Source organism: Populus alba, chromosome 1 (genome assembly GCF_005239225.2).
Source record: "Populus alba chromosome 1, ASM523922v2, whole genome shotgun sequence".
Lineage (NCBI taxonomy): Eukaryota > Viridiplantae > Streptophyta > Magnoliopsida > Malpighiales > Salicaceae > Populus > Populus alba.
In genome coordinates this window covers 3,512,657-3,533,810 of record NC_133284.1, presented here as the reverse complement: position 1 = coordinate 3,533,810, position 21,154 = coordinate 3,512,657, and the positions used below count along the sequence as shown (strand labels likewise).

The 21,154-nt window shown below is 34.3% G+C and overlaps 4 protein-coding genes across 6 annotated transcripts; 2 read left to right on the top strand and 2 right to left on the bottom strand.

The window, feature by feature from the left end:
• Window positions 1-208: 208 nt before the first annotated feature.
• LOC118053961 (ribulose bisphosphate carboxylase/oxygenase activase, chloroplastic) lies at window positions 209-6,658 on the bottom strand. The gene is made up of 12 exons (XM_035065385.2): window positions 6,181-6,658; window positions 5,992-6,077; window positions 5,153-5,162; window positions 4,439-4,501; window positions 3,969-4,082; window positions 3,560-3,621; window positions 2,893-2,947; window positions 2,480-2,681; window positions 1,923-2,029; window positions 1,758-1,813; window positions 810-902; window positions 209-678 (listed from the first exon to the last, which is right to left on the bottom strand). The coding sequence occupies exons 1-12, from the start codon at window positions 6,509-6,511 to the stop codon at window positions 571-573; spliced, it is 1,287 nt and encodes a 428-aa protein (XP_034921276.1). The 5' UTR covers window positions 6,512-6,658; the 3' UTR covers window positions 209-570.
• Window positions 6,659-9,654: 2,996 nt separating this feature from the next.
• Window positions 9,655-11,433, bottom strand: LOC118053960 (E3 ubiquitin-protein ligase RSL1). The gene is made up of 2 exons (XM_035065384.2): window positions 10,339-11,433; window positions 9,655-10,082 (listed from the first exon to the last, which is right to left on the bottom strand). Exons 1-2 carry the CDS (start codon window positions 11,187-11,189, stop codon window positions 10,010-10,012), a joined length of 924 nt encoding a protein of 307 aa, XP_034921275.1. The 5' UTR covers window positions 11,190-11,433; the 3' UTR covers window positions 9,655-10,009.
• An 881-nt stretch (window positions 11,434-12,314) lies between these two features.
• LOC118053959 (uncharacterized) lies at window positions 12,315-14,709 on the top strand. Its single transcript, XM_035065383.2, has 4 exons — window positions 12,315-12,974; window positions 13,498-13,886; window positions 14,006-14,247; window positions 14,381-14,709. The coding sequence occupies exons 1-4, from the start codon at window positions 12,643-12,645 to the stop codon at window positions 14,477-14,479; spliced, it is 1,062 nt and encodes a 353-aa protein (XP_034921274.1). The 5' UTR covers window positions 12,315-12,642; the 3' UTR covers window positions 14,480-14,709.
• A 257-nt stretch (window positions 14,710-14,966) lies between these two features.
• On the top strand, window positions 14,967-18,835 carry LOC118053958 (uncharacterized). Of its 3 annotated transcripts, XM_035065381.2 has the most exons (6): window positions 14,967-15,966; window positions 16,135-16,439; window positions 16,938-17,392; window positions 17,509-17,756; window positions 18,018-18,160; window positions 18,249-18,835. In XM_035065381.2, exons 2-6 carry the CDS (start codon window positions 16,282-16,284, stop codon window positions 18,520-18,522), a joined length of 1,278 nt encoding a protein of 425 aa, XP_034921272.1. In that variant the 5' UTR covers window positions 14,967-15,966; window positions 16,135-16,281; the 3' UTR covers window positions 18,523-18,835. The 3 variants fall into 3 exon arrangements, with proteins under 3 accessions (XP_034921272.1, XP_034921271.1, XP_034921270.1); XM_035065380.2 differs by lacking the exon at window positions 14,967-15,966 and having other exon boundaries at window positions 15,984-16,439; window positions 17,512-17,756; XM_035065379.2 differs by lacking the exon at window positions 14,967-15,966 and having other exon boundaries at window positions 15,984-16,439.
• The last annotated feature ends 2,319 nt before the right edge of the window (window positions 18,836-21,154 follow it).

The following is a 21,154-nucleotide window of genomic DNA, read 5'->3' as shown; positions in this document are numbered from 1 at the left end:
CCTTCTATGAGCATGGTAATAACTCATGGACACTTGTCATTTTACAACATTTAAGAAGATGAAAAGTCAGAAATATATTTGTGTGCCAATTTTAAAATAATTTTTTATATGAAAGGTAATTAGATTCTTTTATTATACTTAAAAAAATTAAAAAAGATATATATCTTTTATTTTTTAATGACTAATAATAAATCGTATGAAAACAAAATAGCCTAAAAACCAATGCATTTGAATTTTTTTTGGAATGAAAAAAAAAATACACTCTTAAGCAGTAAATAGAAAAATATTTCTATCACCACCACTGAATTTGCTAACCGTTTTAGTTGTTTTGTTATTTTGACTTTTGAGCTCCATTCTGTCTGAGGCTTTTCTTGTTTTCCACAACTCAAGAACTTTGCCTGACTTTACATGGAAGTAAAGAGGAAACTAGCAGCAAGATGAGCAAGTGGCATCTTTCTTTTAACTCATCTGATAAACAAGTAGTTTCCTGCAAACGCAGCAGATGGAAACAAGGAATTCATCCATTCTTTTCTTCTCTAATCTCAGATGCTGCATTTTCCATCCTACTTTCTAGTCATCAATATTCTTCATGTATTCCTTTGAAAGCTTCGTCTCCATAATCAGCTGCTGCTCTCTTATGAGAGAGTGGCCTGATTCAAGTAAAGCCTCCATCGTTTGCTGCAACACGTGGAAGAACTACTTCATGCCTCGATGGTTAATGAAAAACAGAGAATTCGTGAAAAACAGAGAGATACTCAGTGCTCCTAATAAAAGACCAAAAAAGAAGAGATGCGATTCATATCCATTACCTCTGGGGGAGTAAACACAGGAAGTTTCTCATCCTTCTTTCGCCTGAGAAGTTGTTTACCAAGATTTTCAATACCTCCAATATCATCGACCCACTGCAATGGAAATCAAAATCGAAAACAGAATTATGCATACAAGTCGACTTGTTAGTACATGTCATAATAAGCGGGTTTTATTTTTCAAAACAGAAAACAAGTTCATGTTCTTCTTTTCCTCTTTGTAGCATCTAAACAACAAGACAAACGATAGACATTTCCCCATTCCTCCACTCCTTCCATCATTTTCTCCCTTTAATCCCTCCCCAGATTCCTGTCTCGAAACCAACATCGACATTGACAGTTGATAGCGCCCCAATAGCCACTTTCCTACCTAAGCTATGGTGGGCCACAAAACATTCGCCAATGGCAAAAGAAGGAAATCGGATAAGAATAGCGGAATGTTTACACTGGTTTTGGTGATTAAAACAGGACTTCAACCTATGGACAAGAAGAAACTTTCTTGTGAACCTGCTAATATGGTCGTAGTTTTCAGCTCAACCTCCCACGGTCCTTAACATCAGGTACGTTCGATTATCTTCTTTCCCTCCCATTCTCAGCCTGAACTTCCCATTGCCAGAAATTCTTTCATTCTTTATACCATGCATGCACATTCATACACTCTCTCCATTTGTTTTCCATCTTATGGACTTTTGCTCTTCTCAGGATTCTGCTACCTCATTATCCCATTATCTTTGCTATTCCAGATACTGGTGTATTTGTATATTTTTCAGAGACTCAAATATATATATATATATATATATATATATATATATATAAATGCATGCTCCTCCTTATCGAATTTTGAGAACATAAGGCAGACAGATAAAAGCTAGATGGAAGAATATAGAGACTTTTGAGGAACTGATTTTGAATTTTCACTGGCATTCCAGAATTCAAATAAGAGTGAAATACCTTAGAAATTGACCTGTCGTATGTTCTGGACCTAAGAGCTCCATAGAAATCCAAAGCTGCAAAAGAAAATGAAAAAGGAGATAAAATAAATAAGTCAAACCATGCATACTTTAATTTTTAGTGCATTCTTTTTTACCATGGAATCCATCAATAAAATGGAGGTACCTTGATTAGGAAATTTGTTCACAATGCTCACAACCTCATCTCTGGATATGCCATCCTTCTCATACATTCTGTGAACAATATTCACAATATCTTCCCGGTTAGGCTGCCTGCATCATAAAACAAATACTTCTGGTGTGGATAATACAGCTCAATCAACTCCACAAAATCCCTGTATTCCAAAAACCACAAGATCACTTGGAAAAAGAAAACAGCAATATGTGTGATGTGGGTGCATCATGCATGCAGTAGTGTGTTCACCACATTCAACATCTACTAATTGGATTGTGTTTAATTGGGTTCGTAAAACATCCATGACACATATAATGCATGAGACATGCCTATCTATGAGCACATTGTTTATGTGCATGTGAATGCACTTTTCAGTGTGTAAAGATACAAACTGGTGCCTTCTCCAAATGCGTCTTGATACTTCATTGGCAATAAGTACTAATGAGAGCTAGCAAAAACAATGTTTTAAAAAATGACTGGTTCTTGTACAGACGTGAACAGTTCAATTTCTAAAATGAAACATTAAGATTCCTGAATGAGTTATATACCAGTAAAATTTGTCCATCCTTCCATCACGAATCAAGGGAGCATAAATTGTTGAAAAATCATTTCCAGTAACAATGATTGGAACTCTGTTTGTGATATCTGATTCTTGCCAATCTTGTCCAATACTAACCCTCGTAGGATTATCTGACAAATTCATTAGAGTCCCCACAACGATTTGATTATTGACTGTCATTTGAGTATTTCCTGTGTAAGTACACAAAATGGTCATAAAATTTTACAAATAGAAAATTGCAGAAGAGTGAAAATTTTGAAATGTTGTGTCCAAGACTACAAAACTGGACATGCTAATACTTAATGGAAGAAATCAAGTTAAATGCTGTTTTCATTAACTGGCTGTCATCATATAATTCAGTTCAAATCCCAAGTCCAGATCTAAGCACAGGCCATAGCTTACCAAATCTACCAAGGCCAGCATCAATGTCATTGATCATCAAACAGCTCATCTTTCCCTGCATTATTTAACGGAAAGCTACTAAATTATATTACTGACTCAAAGAAATTGATATGAAACAACAAGAAACTTCTATCAGTGATTCAAAACAAAACGTTGACCATATTTAAAGCAGTTTGGCAACCCCACCAGAAAGAAAAGGGGGGGAACCCCACCCTGTCATCTGGCAGTAAAACAGACAGCACCTAAGCATTACCTTAGCCCAAGAAAAACAATAAACTAGAACATCTTAGAAGGTATAAACCCAGAGGTCATCTCTCACCCATCTATATGAAAGAAAATGAACCGATTTTAACAGAAAGATATCAAAGTGTGTTTGACAAATATGCAAGCAAGTTGAGTTTTCATCTTAGCTCAATATAACATTTTCTAATTTATACTCATATGTACAGAGAACTTAGTCTAGGCTCGTAATATTAGTGAAAATTGCTGCTTCCTGTAACAAACAATTTGTCAAAGTACTCAAACAAAATAGTAGATTGTGAGACCAGCGCATCAACTGCAGAAGTAAAAGGACAAAAATCATAGTGTGAATCACATATAACAATTCTATTAACTTCAAATCCCTATACATACATATACCAACAGTGAGAGTGGTAAAGCTTCTAACTTGGTTTTGGACCACTTGGGAAGCAGTTCTATAGCGTTCTCTGATCAATCTTCCTGGTTCTCCTGTAAGCCGGGGAAAAATTAATTAGCAGGGAATGTTGTAATAATTGGAAGCGGTTAAATACAAACATATAAATTCTCCCTCTTCATGCGAGAGTGTGTGTCACTATTCCACACATCATTCTATCTATACAAATTTCTCACTTGCAGCCACCTACTTTCTTGCTCCCATTGTTTTGAGGATTATCTTCAATTCAACCATCATGTATGGATTGTGTTAGCTAAGAGATAATTGTTGTGTGAAAAGAAAGGTTGAAAGCTATCAGGCATTATAATTTAGCAAGATGTCCAAACCCAAAAGTATCTTTATACATCATATCTATTAAAAGCATGATAGAAACCTATCTTACCAGCTCTTTCTGATTCTAATTCTCCTGCAGACATAATTACAGGTTCAACTCCCATGGTTTGAAAAATAAGTTCAGTCTGAAATGATTTTCCTTGGCCTTTTCCTCCCCAGATACCTGTAAGAAAATGTTAATTCTCAAATTACTTTCAAAATTATATAGCGAAACATGAACTATGTAGCCATCCTACTCATATAGAAGAATGCAAGCACCCACATAATTTTCAGAGTAGAACTGCTTCAAACAGAAACTCAATTCAATATATATGCATCCTATACTAAGAGTTGAAAAATATTTTTTCATGGAAATATGTTTAACAATATATGATTTTAGAATAAGTTAAGCATGTCTCTGAAGATATTTTTTTAGGTTTTATAGAAGGAATAAAACATGAAGAATGAACACCGACAACTCTAACCAGCACTGCTCTTTCTCCAAAACCTTGACAATGAAAAAATGCTACAAATCAATACCTAGAATCAAAGGAACTTTGACGTTCAGACGATGAGCTAGGTAGTTCTTCACAATATGGCACACTGCATTAAAAGCAGAGCATGTGTAGAAGAAAGTCAGTAGTATTTCTGGTTATTCAGCACATTAAAATGTTATATAAAACATAAAACAATGTTATAATAGTGGATAATAAGGTATTCACCTAACACGTAACCTGTATATGTACCCTTAAATTCATCTATTATCCTTTAACAACTTGAGTCATTAATATTAGGTGCAAATGGAAACCCTAACCAAAAATCGCTTCGACAAGTTGGAGTTCACCAAAACCATAAATATGATCCCAACATATCTTATAGATACAAATTTTACATGACTACCAAAAATATGATATTGACTCTAGCAAACATTTCTAGAAATCATCAGCAACAAATGATACAAAGATTAACAACCACATTTTATTGTCTTTTGGATGTATATCTTGTGGTGCTCATATCTGTCTTTTGACATGTATTTCACTTATACTTTGGCATAAAAGCGGAAAGAAACGGAATCATAAAAATCTATCATTCCCCCTTTCATGTAAATACATAACAATTGGAAAATGATGTGATATATATCAAACAATGAAATCACAATATGACAGGTGGGCAGGCCACTGGTAATTTCATTTTCACCAGCTTTTCTTACTGCAACATAGTTTCTTCACCTTTGCTCAAATCAACAGAACTTACCAACTTTATCCTGTCACAAACAAAGCAGACATAAAGAATTGATGAACGTATGAACTTCATGAGCATAGACAAATCAAGATGAAAGGAAAAATAATAAAAAGAAAGTAACCGCATATTCTATATTTCTCCAAATTTTTTTCTTCTGTTGAGAATCAAGCCAAGTGCAACAATAATGAATGCTATGTTTTCAACAAACGGACAATACATACAGATAATGTGGAGGGACAACATTCCACATGTCACCCATTAGCTCCAACAACAACTTGCAATAAGAGTTGAGAGAGTTTATCCGAGTTTGAAATGCAAGAACTTTCCCTTGATATTGAAGATTCAAAAATAAAACCTCGATCAACCTCACCCTTTTCTTTCCACTAGACCAAGAGCTAAAGGACATTGGTCTAAATGCAATGCTGTGAGATGTTTGACTTCTTAAAAATTCCAGTTCTTTAGTGGCTTGGATGGATAATTGGAACGTACTTTGGCTTAAAATCCAGCACATATACATTTCACCCTGACCTTACTCTACAAGCATAAATTTCATCCGAAAGGAAAGAAAACAAACAGAAGCTGGTTGTTGCAAAAAAATGAATGCTAAGCTCTCCACAAACGAACAATACATACAAATACACAGGGTTGACCTCATCCCTTTCTTTCCACTAGAGCAAGAGCAAAAGGCCTTGTATCTAAATGCAATATGGGGCAATTTCGTTTACATTATTAGTGCTCGAAGGTATCAAAAGGGATCGTTAAAACTTTTGGGGTAAAAATCCACCACATCATACATTTTATTATGCACAGACAAACACAAAAAAGAAGAAAGATAGCTAAGCGGAAATTACCAAGAACAAAGGAGCAATGTAATAATCCCCTTGAAGATGCTCAAATGATCTTGTCACTTTTTGACGGTAATCAAACACAATATCAGCTGCAGTTAATAAAACACACACAAGCAAAACAAAGAACATGAGTTGATTCTCGACGAAATTAAATGAAGCTCAGATAAATTTTGGGAGCAACAAGAAACCCACAGTCTTTGCCAAGAAAATTTCCAGCAAAAAGAGAATCAACAACACCAACCCTAGCTCCAACCGCAATGTTCATATTATCAGCTTCTTTTCCTAGCCTGTAAAGATAGTCTTTTCCCTCTGAATCCTTAGCTTCCCATGATGATTGCTGTGATAATCTTCTCTTTGGCTCTTCATTCTCACTGTTATCATCAACAGGAGAAGGTGATGACGTCGGCTGTGATGGTGATTTTGAGCAAGAAACAGTGATCAAGAAGGGTGATATTTTCTTGGGACTGGTAAAGAAATTTTGTGTCTGCAAAAGAGATGATGATGGGGTATTGAAGAGAGCCATTGATTATCAATTGTGTTTTTGTTGCTGACGTTGTTGTTGATGGGAGATTGGGGTTTGTGGTTGAGGTTCAGTTATGGAGTTATTTGGCGCCACAAGTGTAGCTAGCCATGAAAATGAATGATGTCTGGTTCACTGCTTTTGTACCTTTATGTGTCCAAATTTCAGATAACAAGTCTTGTTTCGTGCATGGGGTCCAGCTTTTCAAGTTGGTTTCTTTGTACTCGAAGAAAAGCAACCTGCACTCGCTGTTTAACATATTATCTTTGAAAATAATTTTAAATCAAAAAATTATTTTAATATAATTAAAATAAAAAAAAATTAAATTATTATCATAATTACAAACACATCCAACCTATTTTGGGTCGATCTTCGTCGATTAAGAGAATAAATCCCTTCTCTACCAATGTTACACCTCAGTCTATAGGTTCTACTAGATATGATGCACGCTCTTTGTGGCAAGCTGATTAAAAAACAAATTCTGTAAAAAAAGTATTAGGCTAAAAATTAAGTTTGGAGTCATTGGTTGAAATAACAATTTAAATAATACAAAAAAAAAATAGCAATTAAATGAATTAGGAATAAATTTTAAAGACAAAAAAAAATTGATAGATTAAAAAAATCATAAAGGGGTGAAATTAAAAAATATTTGTAATTTAATAAATTATTTATAAACTAAAAAATAGTAGGTGAAATCATTTATACTTTTATAGTTTATTCTAAAATAATAATAAAAATAATCAAAAATATATGGATCAAGGGAGAAAAAAAATTAAAGAGATTGTTTTGAAATTTTGTAGTGGTGGCACAAAACTCAAGGAGAAAAGAAAAAGAAAAAAGGAAAACAATAAATGATTATCGATAACAAACCGTTGTCAATCCTAGAAAACATGTATTATCACCGTGTAAAGAACATTAAATATCTTTTAAATATTGCCCCGAAAAATAGTGTTTAGTGGTTAATGGTCCTCTACCAACACAAATAGGACTTAGATTTGAATTTTAAAATCATGATAGAATTTATTGATTTTTTAAAATATAAATTAATATTAAAAAAATAATATTTATCATCGATTTAAAATAAAAAAGTTAACATATCTTAACATGCCATTTATACTACAAGTTAAAAAAAAATTGAGTATATATCTCTTAAAATCTAAAAAATTCAAATAATGATATAAAAATAGGAGAATTACCCCTAACTTTCTATAATTTGGTTGAAATTAAATTCATCTATAGATTTTTGGATATTTGAAGTGAGATAAATTGTGTTTGAATGAGAGAAAATTTCTGATCTATTTTTTATTTGAGTTTTTGATATATTATATATAAAGATAATTTTATTTTTTTGTCCAATTGTTTTTTAAAAGAAAGGGTATGTTCAAATAAAGCCTTGACACATAGGCATGAAGGAAGTCCGCATGCTTGGCATCTATTTTTTTTTTTAAATAAGGGACATATGACATGTCATTAATATTAATTAAGATTTTCTCTTTCTACCATTAAAATTCTAAAATCTCTTTCTATTATCTCTCAAACAAGGAATTGGAAAAAAAAAATGATAGGCGGGACCAAAATTAATTTTTTAAAAATCAAAGGGATTGCAAAAGAAAGAAATAAAAAATTACAGTGACCAAACTAAACTCTTCATGCAAACTTTAAAATTATCACCTACTTTTACTTTGATTCTCCAGCTTTCAATCCTTCAATTTGTTTAATCAATCAGGGCTAATTGATCATCAATATGTCCATAAAAGAAGTGAATCGAGAAGAGGAAAAATTTTATGAACAAAGTGAAAAAAAGTCACCCATTTTTTTATTTATATAAAAAAAACCACATAAATGACATGTTGTTTTTCATCTATAAAACTTAAACTAAGAGTATATTTGATAGTGTGGTAGTGATTTTTTTTAAAATAATTTTTCATGCCGAAATACATGCTAATAATATTTTTTTTATTTTTTAAAAAATTATTTTTAAAATTAGCACATCAAAACAATTTAAATCATATTAAATTTAATAAAAATAAATTAATTTTTAAAAAAACATGGTTTCTACCCGTTTCCAATCGCTTCCTTTCCTTAAGACACGCACGCTCATCAACTGAGCTCCAATATCCAATATCATTCCATCACTAATCAAACACGCTAACCTTAAAGTAACACGTGTACTGTCGTCTACTCAGATACGACACGAAGATATTATTATATAATTAAAAAATATATTAATTATATCAATAGTTAAACCGCATATTTTAGTCGTTTTGTTTTATCTTAAAATATACACTGAATTAATTATTGGAGTGGTTACTTTTGCCGGGGCATTTCTTCGATGCCACTAACTTTTGGTATTCGACTTTAATGCTCATAGAGTTTAATAACATGTCGATTTTAAATTTATTTTTAATATACTGATATTAAAAATAAATTTTAAAAAAATAAAAAATATTATTTAATATATTATTAAATAAAAAATACTTTAAAAATCAACGTTTAAAATTTTAAATAACAAACATAAAAATAGAAAAACTCAAAGAAATTAATGGATGGCTTCCACAATGCCTCTGCCTCTGCCTTTCCTCACCAAATTCAATCGAGAAGCATCATGGTCAAGTGTGATCGAAAGAAATTTACAGGATGGGAAAATCTTCAGGAAATTAATGGATGGCTTCTACAATGCCTCTGTCCTTTCCTCACCAATATTTACAGGATGGGGGTGAGAAACTCGTGGAACGGGATGAACATAAATGAAGGTTTTCTAACTATGGATCTTTGGTGCAATGGTGATGGCAAAAAAGGAAGAAGAAAAGCTCGCTGCAACTCGGGCAAGATAGCTTAGAAAATGGCTAAACTCTCTCACAAGTCACGGGAAATAGTTTTCCTAGTTATGATCATGTGAGTGATATCCTTAAATCAAGAGTTGCAAGAACTTGACAGGCATTATATACTCCTCTGAAATGGATGGAAGATTCTGGATGAATCTCACAAAGCCTAAAGTTAACAATTGCATCAGGGAGAACAAAGCGACAGCACTCAATTATATCAAATTTGTCATCAAAATCTTACTTAAGTTGCAAATAGCATTGATGGAGAGCCTTGTCTGAAAGGAAAAGAAAAGATAAAAAAACAGCAAGAACAAAGCGAAAGAAAAAGAAATAGACCGACAGAGGCTGGAGCATTAGAAATTTCTTAATACGTTTTGCAGTCAGACCATTACAAGATGCAAATAGCAATGATGGAGAGACTTGTCTGAAAGGAAAAGAAAAGAAAAACAGCAAGAACAAAGTGAAAGAAGAAGAAATAGACCGACAGAGGCTAGAGCATTAGAAATTTCTTAATACGTTTTGCAGTCAGACCATTACAAGATACAAATAGCATGGCAACTGTAGCTTCATTCCTTGACACACCTTCTTGCTGAATACCTAAAAACAACTTACTAGTAGTTTCTTCTTTACACCGTGGTTGATGGTTATACCACTTCTCTGAGGCTTGGTCTGCTTCTTATTTCCTAGTGCATCCTCCATGAGTTTGGTCCCATTGTTCTTCACACCCATAGCAAAACTCAAACCTACACCTGCATTTATGATCATATGTTAAGAAAAGAAACTCCAATGTACTTGCATAGATATGTAGTTCAAAGTTACTAAATGCTGTTTATAGTTGCAGTTTGAGGCATCTTTCTCCATGCTCCTATCTATATAAATCACAATGTTTGGTTAAAATTAGCAATGAGTAAGAGATCATCAGTGACAGAAACTGTTGTAATTAAAGAAGAATTATGTAGTAATAAACAAGTTTTGAATTGTAATGACAACGAAAGACAAACTGACCTGCAGACCATGTGAGGACAACCTTCTGTTCTTTCCACATAGAACTTGCACTTAGGACATCTACCCCATTTCTTGTCCTTAGCAAGTTCCCTCACCATGAGATCTTCTCTCCCTCTCTCGTCCTCATTCAGCCTCTGGTACTCATCACAATCAACCCCAGGATGCCAAGGCACAGAACACTGAGCACAGAACAATCTATGGCAGAAGGGGCACTCAGATTCTCTAATTGTTTCTCCTTCATTATCATCAACCAACAAAGCTGAACAATCCTTGAATGGACAGTAAAACCTCTGGGATGCATTAATCACCTCTTCACATAATGCCTCCTCCCAGAGATCAATCACTCCCCTAGTCAGTACAGGCCTGCAGGTGTCCAATTCAAGGACAGCCCTGCAGCTCAATCCAGGGCAAGTAACTACTCTAATGTTGTCTTGGACCTTAGCGGCCACATGTCTGCTTATGCAGTCATTGCAAAATGAGTGAACACAGCTCTCAGTTTTGAACATTTTATCACTCTCTTTTCTCTCAGCACAAATCTCACAGAAAGTTAAAGAAGACTCACCGGCTTCTAAATCGATGATCTCCAGACGCATAAGCTGATCTGAAATAGAAAGCACTACTGGGATTCCTTCTATCATCATCGATGATGGCCCAACGCTTTTCATTTGAGAAACGATGACAGAACCCATCAAAGTCTCCTGGAATTGCAACTCTTCTGCATATTTGGCATCTGATACTTCAAAGATTTCTCCTCCTCCTCCTTCTCCTTCTTGCTCTTCATCAAAGAGCGCCGAGAAGTAAAAATCATCAACAAAATCAAGCTCAGAGGGGGCAAGGGATTGTTGTGCCATGTTATAAAAAAATAACCACCGGTCACTCTATGGTTCAAGATCAGATGGCGTCACTGTAGAAGTAACTTCGCTTAGAAGAAGTCTCCTGCCACCGGAAACCGCTGGGCTAACTGCTTAATACAGGGGGTTGATATTTACCTTTGTTTGACATGACCTAGGACTCTGTGCAGTGTGTTTGCCACTTTATTGCAAAGCTTCCTTTTGCTTTCCTAAATCCTGGTCCAAGAAGACTCTTCGGTTCACATTCTTGCCATATTGCATATTTTCAAAGATTCGTGAGGTTAATGGTGCATTCGGTCCCTACACTCTTGATTTTCTCTCCTTGATGTCCATACTCTTATTATTATTATTTTTTTAATGTTTTTCATTGTTTTTTTATAGTCTTGAAGTATAAATAGGCTGATCACATATTCCATGGAGAATATTTTATCTATATATATATTATATTTATTTTGTTAATTGTCAAGTAACATCATATATTATTCCATCATTTGCTCCAAATTTAAGAAATTACTCAATTTTTTTCTAGAGATAATCGAGGACAGGTCTTGTCTTTCTAGACTTTGTTTATTTTTACGTTTTAAAAGTATTTTTAAAAAAAATTATTTATTTTTATTTTTTTATTTACTTCAAATTAATATTTTTTGTGTTTTTAAATTATTGTAATGCGCTGATGTCAAAAATAATTTTTAAAAAATAAAAAAAATATTATTTTGATATATTTTCAAGTAAAAAACACTTTAAAAAACAATCATAACCATACTCCTAAATAAGCTATTAATGTCATCTCCTTACTTGGAATTATGTGCCATGTGATCCTTCCATCAATTGTCATGCTTGTTAATAACTAATGACTTAAGAAATGAGTAGTTAAAGGATGATATTAGAGTGAAATACATATTGTAAGGACCAAAAAAAGATATAATTTCTAGCAGGGGATCAAATACGGCACCAGCCCCATTCAATAGAATTAATTATGCTCTTATGTACATGAATCAAACTTTTGGTAGTTAAATTCATTATTCGGTTCAGTTTCAATTAATTGGAATTATCTCAAAATAAAGATATAATTAACTCCTTTTTCTTTGTTTATCTACTCCCATTTTTTATGTTAGACAATAGGCCATAACGCGTGCCTGACCCTGCACTCCTTGACTAGGAAAAGCCTTGGAAAGCAAGTGAATCAAAGCTACAGAAGTGTTAAACCCTCAAGGAAAGTTGTCCGAGAAACAACTTCCGAAGTAACCACAAAAGTGTTAAAACCCTCGAAGGAAGTTGCGCAAGAAACAGCTTCCAAAGTAACCACAAAAGTGTTAAAACCCTCGAAGGAAGTTGCGCAAGAAACAGCTTCCAAAGTAAGTTCTTGACTGATATTTAAGTGGTAGATGTTGAGAGACAATGGTGCATTGTGAGAGAAAAGGATCAAGGTTGAAGACAGACTCGTGATAAGAACATGGCAACAGCACCCGCCTTCTTTGATTTTCTTATTAACAACGATGAAAATTTACGTGCTCTGTTAGAAGCTGGATTTGCTGAAGAATTACAGTTCCAAGAGGCTCCACAGGCTTCTTTGATCATTTGTCAGATGTCAAGCATGGTGTCATCATCAACTCCATCCAAGACCAACATGGAAGCAATTTCAGGACACAAGATTGAACCACCACCGCAGGTGATAGAAAAGGGTGAATCATCCCTGAGTTCCTGTGACATTTGCCTGGATAGGAAAGAAAAATATCAGATCATTAAAAATGAAAGCTCCGGTCAGATACTCTGCTTAGGCTGCAGGTCAGTGAGTTCTAAATTTGAGAACAGCATATAGTAAATTTTTTCTCCAAAACATTATTGCAAGTATGTCTTTATTATATGAGCTTGTTGATGATGTTACTACATTGAGCTATACCCACTTTTACATACCATCATTCCTTTAGTCCTGTAGAAGTTTACTGTGCATAAACAAGCAATATCCTCTCAAAGGGTTTGATCCATCGAAACTAAACTATAACTTCTCGAAATATCGCTACAGATTCCCACTTTACGGGCAGACTTTACAGATGAATTTCAGAAGAGTGCTGATTAAAACTTCCATATTAATCAGCAACAATTTACATAAAGGGAAAGAGATGAATGTAATTTTTAGCTATTAGTAAAAGAATGATTTATCAAGTTCAGGAGCCTTTTCATTTGTCTGTTCAGTTAGGCAGAATTTTCTTTAATTTGTTTTTCCTCGAACAGAAAAGTTTGTCATCACCTAATTGAGTTTTGTTTCATGAACTGCTGTATTCTAAATTTTTTGATTAATTTTTCACAGCAAAACTTTGGAACTGTCAAAAGAAGAATGGAGCAGCAAAGAGTTGAGTATGGATATGGGTTCTGGAAATGACACTGCCAAGGGTGCAGTGAAAGCTGTCAGTCTCGACCCAGCACCAGAAGAAGGTGAGTTGGGGTTTAATGAAAGTAAGCATAGGAAAGTGGCTGAAACCATTGTCGGAAAACAGCAGGGTCCACAGAGTCCTAATCCTAAAGCATGGGGACATACAGACGTGGATAAGAATCCAGCCATTCCAAGTAATGGTGATTCTGAGATGCCAGCTGACAGAGGGAATGGAGGCTTCAAAACACGCTCCAGACATTTCAAGAACACTGCTGCACGATCTTTAGATAGGCCACCTGCGGGGAAAATAAGTAATACGCGAGGAGGTATTGATCGTATTCAAGTAGTTTTATCTTCTCAATTATGTGCCATTGAATCTAAAATTCTGCCAATAAATCATATATACTCTAAAATATAAATGACATGCAGTGCCATTGATCTGCAGGCAAGCCCAAGGTGAGATCTGAAATGAGATCATACCAAGAAATGGCTGTGAACCAGATCAGGAAAACGACTGACAGTCACCAGTTTATCTGGATGAACAACAAGGTAGCCGAAGAACAAAGGCACCTAAAACTTCTTGAAGAATCAAATGTCATAATGTGGGGGAGGCTGCAAAATGCAATGAGGGAAATTGATGTTTTGAGACAGAAAATCAAATTGCAGCAAGAACAGCACATGGAAGAGGTAACAGTCACCGAAAGCTCATGAGCTTATACCTGTTTTGACCTGTTTTGCTTACATGATTTTGATTTTAACTGGATAATCTCTGCGTGTCCCTTCATCTATTCTGACTGATCGTCGCAACTCTTTTCTTAAGACGGACTTTCAAGAACAATTTTTCAAGGACCAAATAAAGATTATTCTTGAAGAAAGAGATACAAAGGGAGAGGATCCTCAGAGCCCAGACGAGGAGTAATGGAGACATCACAGTCAAGACATGGCTCACACGTCTGTATAGTCCATGATGAAGAAGGAGGATAGCTCAATTTTTATGTTATTGTATTTCATTTGGGATTATTTATTGGATTTAATTTTATTATTGTAAGATATTATATTTACGGGAATATTTGGGATTTTATTTTGATTTATTTGTTGGGTTTAATTTAGTTATTGTTGAATATTTTATGTAATGTGGTATAAACTTAATTGTTTGTTTTAGATTTAATATTTGTATGTTATTTTTTTTTAATATTAGATTTTTTTATAATTTAATAAAATAGCGGATTTCCCCTCAGTTAAATATTCTCTTGTCTTCCTGGTTTTTTCTCTTTACTTTTAATTATCGGACTTTTTCTTCTTTTCTCCTTTTTTTTTTTTTAATCTTTTTATCCCGCATCAATAAATTTTTAATTATTTTCATAAGTAAACAATTCATGAGCTTGTTCATATTCTCGAAAATTCAAAACACATCGTAAACCCTAGATTTGTGAACATGTGATCTAAAAAAAACAAAGTTACGCTCAGCTAAAGACGCCATTGTTTTGACCAAAACCTTAGCCCCTGTTCATCTTCCACACACAGACCAGCCACCCAACCCTCTTCCACCACACGGCCACGACACGCCAACAGACAAGCTCATCCACGCCACAAATCCAGTAACTAAGACCAAACCAGAAGGAAATTGTTTAAAGAAAACAAACCTCTTTCCCATAAACCTCCCTGGTAATAGAATCAACATTCACTGCTCTGCTGCCTAAGAACCCACCAGCCTCGCCCACTGCCCCCTGCGTATCACCTATAACAAACCCAACAGCAGCCCCCAAACCAGACCGGTCCACACCAGCAGAAGGACAGCAACCATCATCTCTCCATCTGCATTGGGTCAAGTTTTCTAACCATGTTGCATCATGTGAATTAATTAATTAATAGAATCTCTTAGTTGTGTTTCTTATTAAAAAAAAATGTGATCGCATAGTAAATGTACACGATTTAAATTTACGAAAAGAAACAAGTAATGTTGAAAATGGATAAAAAGATTAAGAGATTTCTCTTCATTGACTGAGACAGAAGAGGCCTAGCAAAGATATAATTTCTAGCAGGGGATCAAATATAGCACTAGCCCAAATCAATAGAATTTATCATGTTTTTATGTGGATGAATCAAGCTTTTTGTAGCTAAATTCGTTGTTGAGTTCAGTTTCAATTAATTGGAATTATTTCCTCCCATTATGTAGTGTATAAGGGATGATAATTTTTTTTTTTATGAGTGATGCAAATCCCCCTTTTTTGGTTGCTCTCCTCCCTTTTTTTTTTCCCCTTTCCACTAATGATAGGAAAAGGACAAAAGGCCATAACGCGTGCCTGGCCTACACTCCTTGGCTAGGAAAAGCCATGTAAAGCAAGTCAAACAAAGGTACAGAAGTGTTGAACCCTCGAGGAAGTTGCCCAAGAAACTGCTTCCAAAGTAAGTTCTTGACAGAGATTTAAGTAGTAGATGTTGAGAGACAATGGTGCATTGTGAGAGAAGAGGATCAAGGTTGAGGACAGATTTTGTGATAAGAACATGGCAATAGAACCAGCCTTCTTTGATCCTCTTATTAACAATGATGGTTACTTTCCATCTTTCTTGCAGCAAAATGAATCAGAAGATGAAATTTTACGTGCTCTGTTAGATGCTCAATTTGCTGAAGAATTACAGTTCCAAGAGGCTCTAAAGGCTTCTTTGATCAGTTGTCAGATCCCAAGCAATGTGTCATCATCAACTCCGTCCAAGACCAACATGGAAGCAATTTCAGGACACAAGATGGAGCCACCACCGCGAGTGCTAGAAAAGGGTGAACCATCTCTAAGTTCCTGTGACATGTGTCTGGAAAGGAAGGAAAAGTATCAGATCATTAAAAATGAGAGCTCTGGTCTGATATTTTGCTTAGGCTGCAGGTCAGTATGTTCTAAATTTGAGAACATCAAAAATTGAATGTTGTGTCCAAAACATTATTGCTATTATGTCTTTATTGTATGAGCTTGTTGATGATGTTACTAAATTCACAGAAATTAGAAGATTACAATATGTCATACAAAATTGCTCTTTCACCTAAAATCCCAAAATAACTCAATCTCTAGCCACCAAAATATAGAGAATATAAGCATTCCCAGAGAAGTCTTATCCTAAAATATGACAACTTTAGCTTTTTATATGGATTATATACATGAGTATTTATTTTCTCACTTTTGCCCGCAATTTAAGATAACCCAAGAAATGTAATTTTTGGCTATTAGTAAAAGAATGATTTATCAAGTTCAGAGCCTTTTCATTGGTCGTTCAGTTAGGCAGAATTTTCTTTAATTTTTTGTTTCCTCACACAGAAAAGTGTCATCACTTAATTGAGTTTTGTTTCAAGAACTGCTGTTTTAAAAAATTTGAATATTTTTTTACAGCAAAACTTTGGAACTTTTAGAAAAGGAATGGTGCAGCCAAGAGTTGAGTATGGACACGAGTTCTAGAAATGACACTGGCAAGTCTCTCGCTGTTGATGCCAGTAATGGTAATCCGACACCAAAGACTGAGCCTGAATTAGTAAGTCCTGGTGCAGTGAAAGTTATAAGTCTCAACTCAGCACCAGATGAAGGTGAGTTGGGGTTTAATGAAAGTAAGCAAGTGAAAATGGCTGAAACCATTGCCGCAAAACGGCAGGGTCCACAGAATCCTAATCCTAAAGCATGGGGACATACAGACATGGATCAGAATCAAGCCATCACAAGTAATGCTGATTCTGAGATGGCAGTTGACAGAGGAAAAGGAGGCTTCCGAACATGCCCCGGATATTTCAAGAGCACTGCTGCACGATCTCTAGATAGGTCATGTGTGGGACAAATAAGTAACACGCAAGGAGGTATTGATTGTATTCAAGTAGTTTTATCTGCTCAATTCTGTGCCATTGAATCTAAAATTCTGCCAATAAATCATATATACTCTAAAATCTAAATGACATGTTGTGCCTTTGATCAGCAGGTAACCCCATGCTGAAATGTGAAATGAGATCATACCAAGAAATGGCTGTGAACCAGATCAGGAAAACGACTGAGGACAGTCACCAGTTTATCTGGATGAACAACAAGGTAGCTGAAGAACAAAGGCACCTAAAACTTCTTGAAGAATCAAATGTCATAATGAGGGAGAGGCTGGAAAATGCAATGAGGGAAATTGATGTTTTGAGACAGAAAATCAAATTGCAGGATGAACAGAACAAGGAAGAGGTAATAGTTACCGAAAGCTCATGAGCTTATATGTCTTGCCTTTTCTGATAATTCTCTATTTAAACAATCACTACTGTCCATGAAAACCATGCTAGTTATTCATGATGAGTTACCTCCATATTCCTTACATGATATCTAGTGCTAGAGGTGCAGCTTCTCGTTGCTTTGACCTGTTTTGCTTACATGATTTTAATTTTAACTGAATAATCTCTGCATGTCCCTTTATCCATTTTGACTGATCATAACAATTCTTTTCCAAAGATGGACTTTCAAGAACAATTTTTCAAGGACCAAATAAAGATCATTCTTGAAAAAAGAGATAAAGAGAGCCCAGATGAGGAGGAGCATGAAAATGCCCATGAATCCCATGAAAGTCCTTGGAATACGGAGGATGACAAATACGGGTACATAACTGGCACCTTTATTGCTAGATATAAATCACAATTTTTTGTTTCAGTAGGGTTCTCTTCACTCCATCATTTCTTGCTACAGAGTGCAGGAAACTGCCATGTCCAGAGTGAATAAAAAGAAGGAGAAGGAAGTAGCTGAGAAAGGTAAGCTAGTAGAGGGACGAGGAGGACAAGATGAAGGCAAGGAAGAGGAACAGGTCAGTCTAGGAAATCTGTATGTGAAACTCATGGAGAATTCTCTTGAAACAGAAGACCCCAGTAATGTTTATGATTCTGTGATGGAGAAGAAAAGGAGATTGAGGAGCATTCGGGATGAGAGAAAAAGGCTTCTGGCTGCATTAAGGTTGAAGTTCTAAACACCTGTTTCAGCCCAACAGCACCTCCTTTTCGTTGTATTCGGCCTTGTTATCCATCACCAGTCTGTAAGCAGGACAATTTCTTTGCATTTGACGAGATTAACATGCAGAGAAATGCAATTTGCCTACCTGCATTGCGCTAAATCAATTATATTATGTTGTGAATAATTGTGTGGAACGATAAGTAATGTTGTGGCTACAATTATGCCTAGAACTTGTATCGAAGTTCCCTGAGGAACTATGACCGTTGCATGTATTGCTCTTAGATGTATGATTACCACTTATTGTATACATGTTTTTAATTGTGCCTCCACTCATTTAGTAGCTGAATATTATATTTTCCTGCATGACATGGTTATAAGAGCAGGATTTGGTGAATATAAATCTTTTTTATTTATCAAAATAAAATGATATTATTTTGATAAATAAAAACTCGATTCGAAATGAAAACTCTAAGTCAGCGGGCTGCAGGTCACCGAGACCAAGTTTTATAACTATATTGCAATTAAAAGTTGGACAAGAGTACATGATTTGTAATTTGAACTAATTTGAGTTTAGGTGATAAGGAAGAGACAAGGAAACTACCTGGTTTTGGATGATTATGCTAATGCCAAGCTTAATTATTTTACAGGTTCAGATTTATTTTTAAGGAGATTGTTCTACATGTTCTTGTTTTTTTTGGTTGTTACTTGTTCCTTGGATTTCTCTTCATTGACCGAGACAGAAGAGACGGAACAAGATTCTATTTTGAGCTTTGAACTTGTATAATTTGATTCGATTATTTAAAGATGCATTTCCGTTAAGCTCCACCAACTCTATGTCGGGTCAAATTTCTAAGACGGGCCTATCGACTTAGAAAAAAAAAAAATTCACATGTGATAGTGGTGGAAAAAAAAATTGTAGGTGAGAATTTTCTTGTTTAGACTAGGTTTTCGGCTTGTGACAAAGTGCAGGTCACATAAATAATATTAATTTTTATTGTATGTGAAATGATAATTAAAAACTTGACCAATATATTAGAATAAATTAATTGACTATCTTAATTGTTAATAAATGGAAAATGAAAGTTAGAGTTACTTGTTCAAGTAAACAGGCAAATAAAAAATCATTTGCCTTACTCAAATGGTGATGTGGTTTCCTCATTCTAGTATTATCTAACTAATTTATATAAGAAAACAAAGAATTGTCAAGGACTTAATCAGAGGAGAAAAACAACTGAAAAAATAAAATGTAAAGACAACGACAAATTATATTAACCTAAGATCATACGTGAAATATACGACCTGAATAATAAACATGATGATAATGAGTTAACCTAACTGGTTAATTATATTTCTTTTTCCTTCATTTATTCTATTCCTGGTCGAACCTTCATTGATTCTTAGTTGACCACAAACTAGATTCAATCTAAAAGCAAATAAAAGAGGTATAAAAAAACTTAAGCCAAAACTTTAAAAATATATCATATTACATCGTAATCGACTTTAATGAACAAATAAAATTTAGAATCTAGATCAAAACATGATCCCAATTAGGCATAGTTTTCTAAGCTAAGTGATAAAAAAAATTAAAATGCATTTTTTTCATTTGAAGTTAAATAAAAAAAAAATCAATGATAACAAATGGCCAAATTGCATTTTTTTTTTTTAATTTAGGGGGGAATGCATTAAAAAAATTCCTAAATGTTGTGCTACAACCCATGAAATTAGTGATTCGCGCTAGTAGCTCAACCGAATTTATGTTGCACCTAAATAAAAAATAAAAAGAATTGCAAAACAAAGCCCAACAAAAAAACCCAAATGCACTAGCCTGATAACCCAACATGCTTGGGCTTATGGAAAAACTAATTTTTATTTTTATTTTTAAAGGGGCGGACCTCCACCCTTTGATTAAAAAATAAATAAATATCAGGTAACACATTGCTTGTTGAAGCAAAAAACATGTTGTTTGTTTGTTTAGGATCCAACCACCACAGTGCTTGCTAGAAAATCGAGGCAAGGGTATTATTCCCTCAAAATATTTTTTTCTCAACTCATTTTAAGTAAAAAAAAAAAAAAAAAAAAAACCTCATAAAAACTCAAAACACCTAGAAACCAATTAAATAAAAACCTAAAAAACTCCAAAAAAGCCCCTAAAACATGAAACCAAAATAAGTTAGATTTGTTTTCCTTGAACATGATCTATTTTATTTAGATAATATTAAGATTTAAAACAACCACTATTGAACTCATTTCATCAAAAAAAACTTGTAGACATTAATATCAATCAATTTGGTAGTCGGAATATGCAAAAACAATGATTCTCTTTCTACATCGGATTTCGGTAAATATTTCTCTCCTCTTAAAAAACCAGGGATTTAAAAATAACAGAAATGAAATTATATATCAAAATTAAATTTAGAAAAATATAAGGGGGCGAAAAAGTCTAACTTTATAGATTAGGGGATTGAAGTGTATTTTTAACAACTTTAAATACATCACTCATTTTCAGCATCTTTTCTATATCGGTCCCATCCTTTATTTTTATTCTATTCCTAGCCAATAAATTTGAAGCAATTGGGAGGTAATTTTGCAACCAAAAGAAGCAAATGAAAAAAAGGTCAAGGAATAAAAGTGAAAAAAATATTAATGAC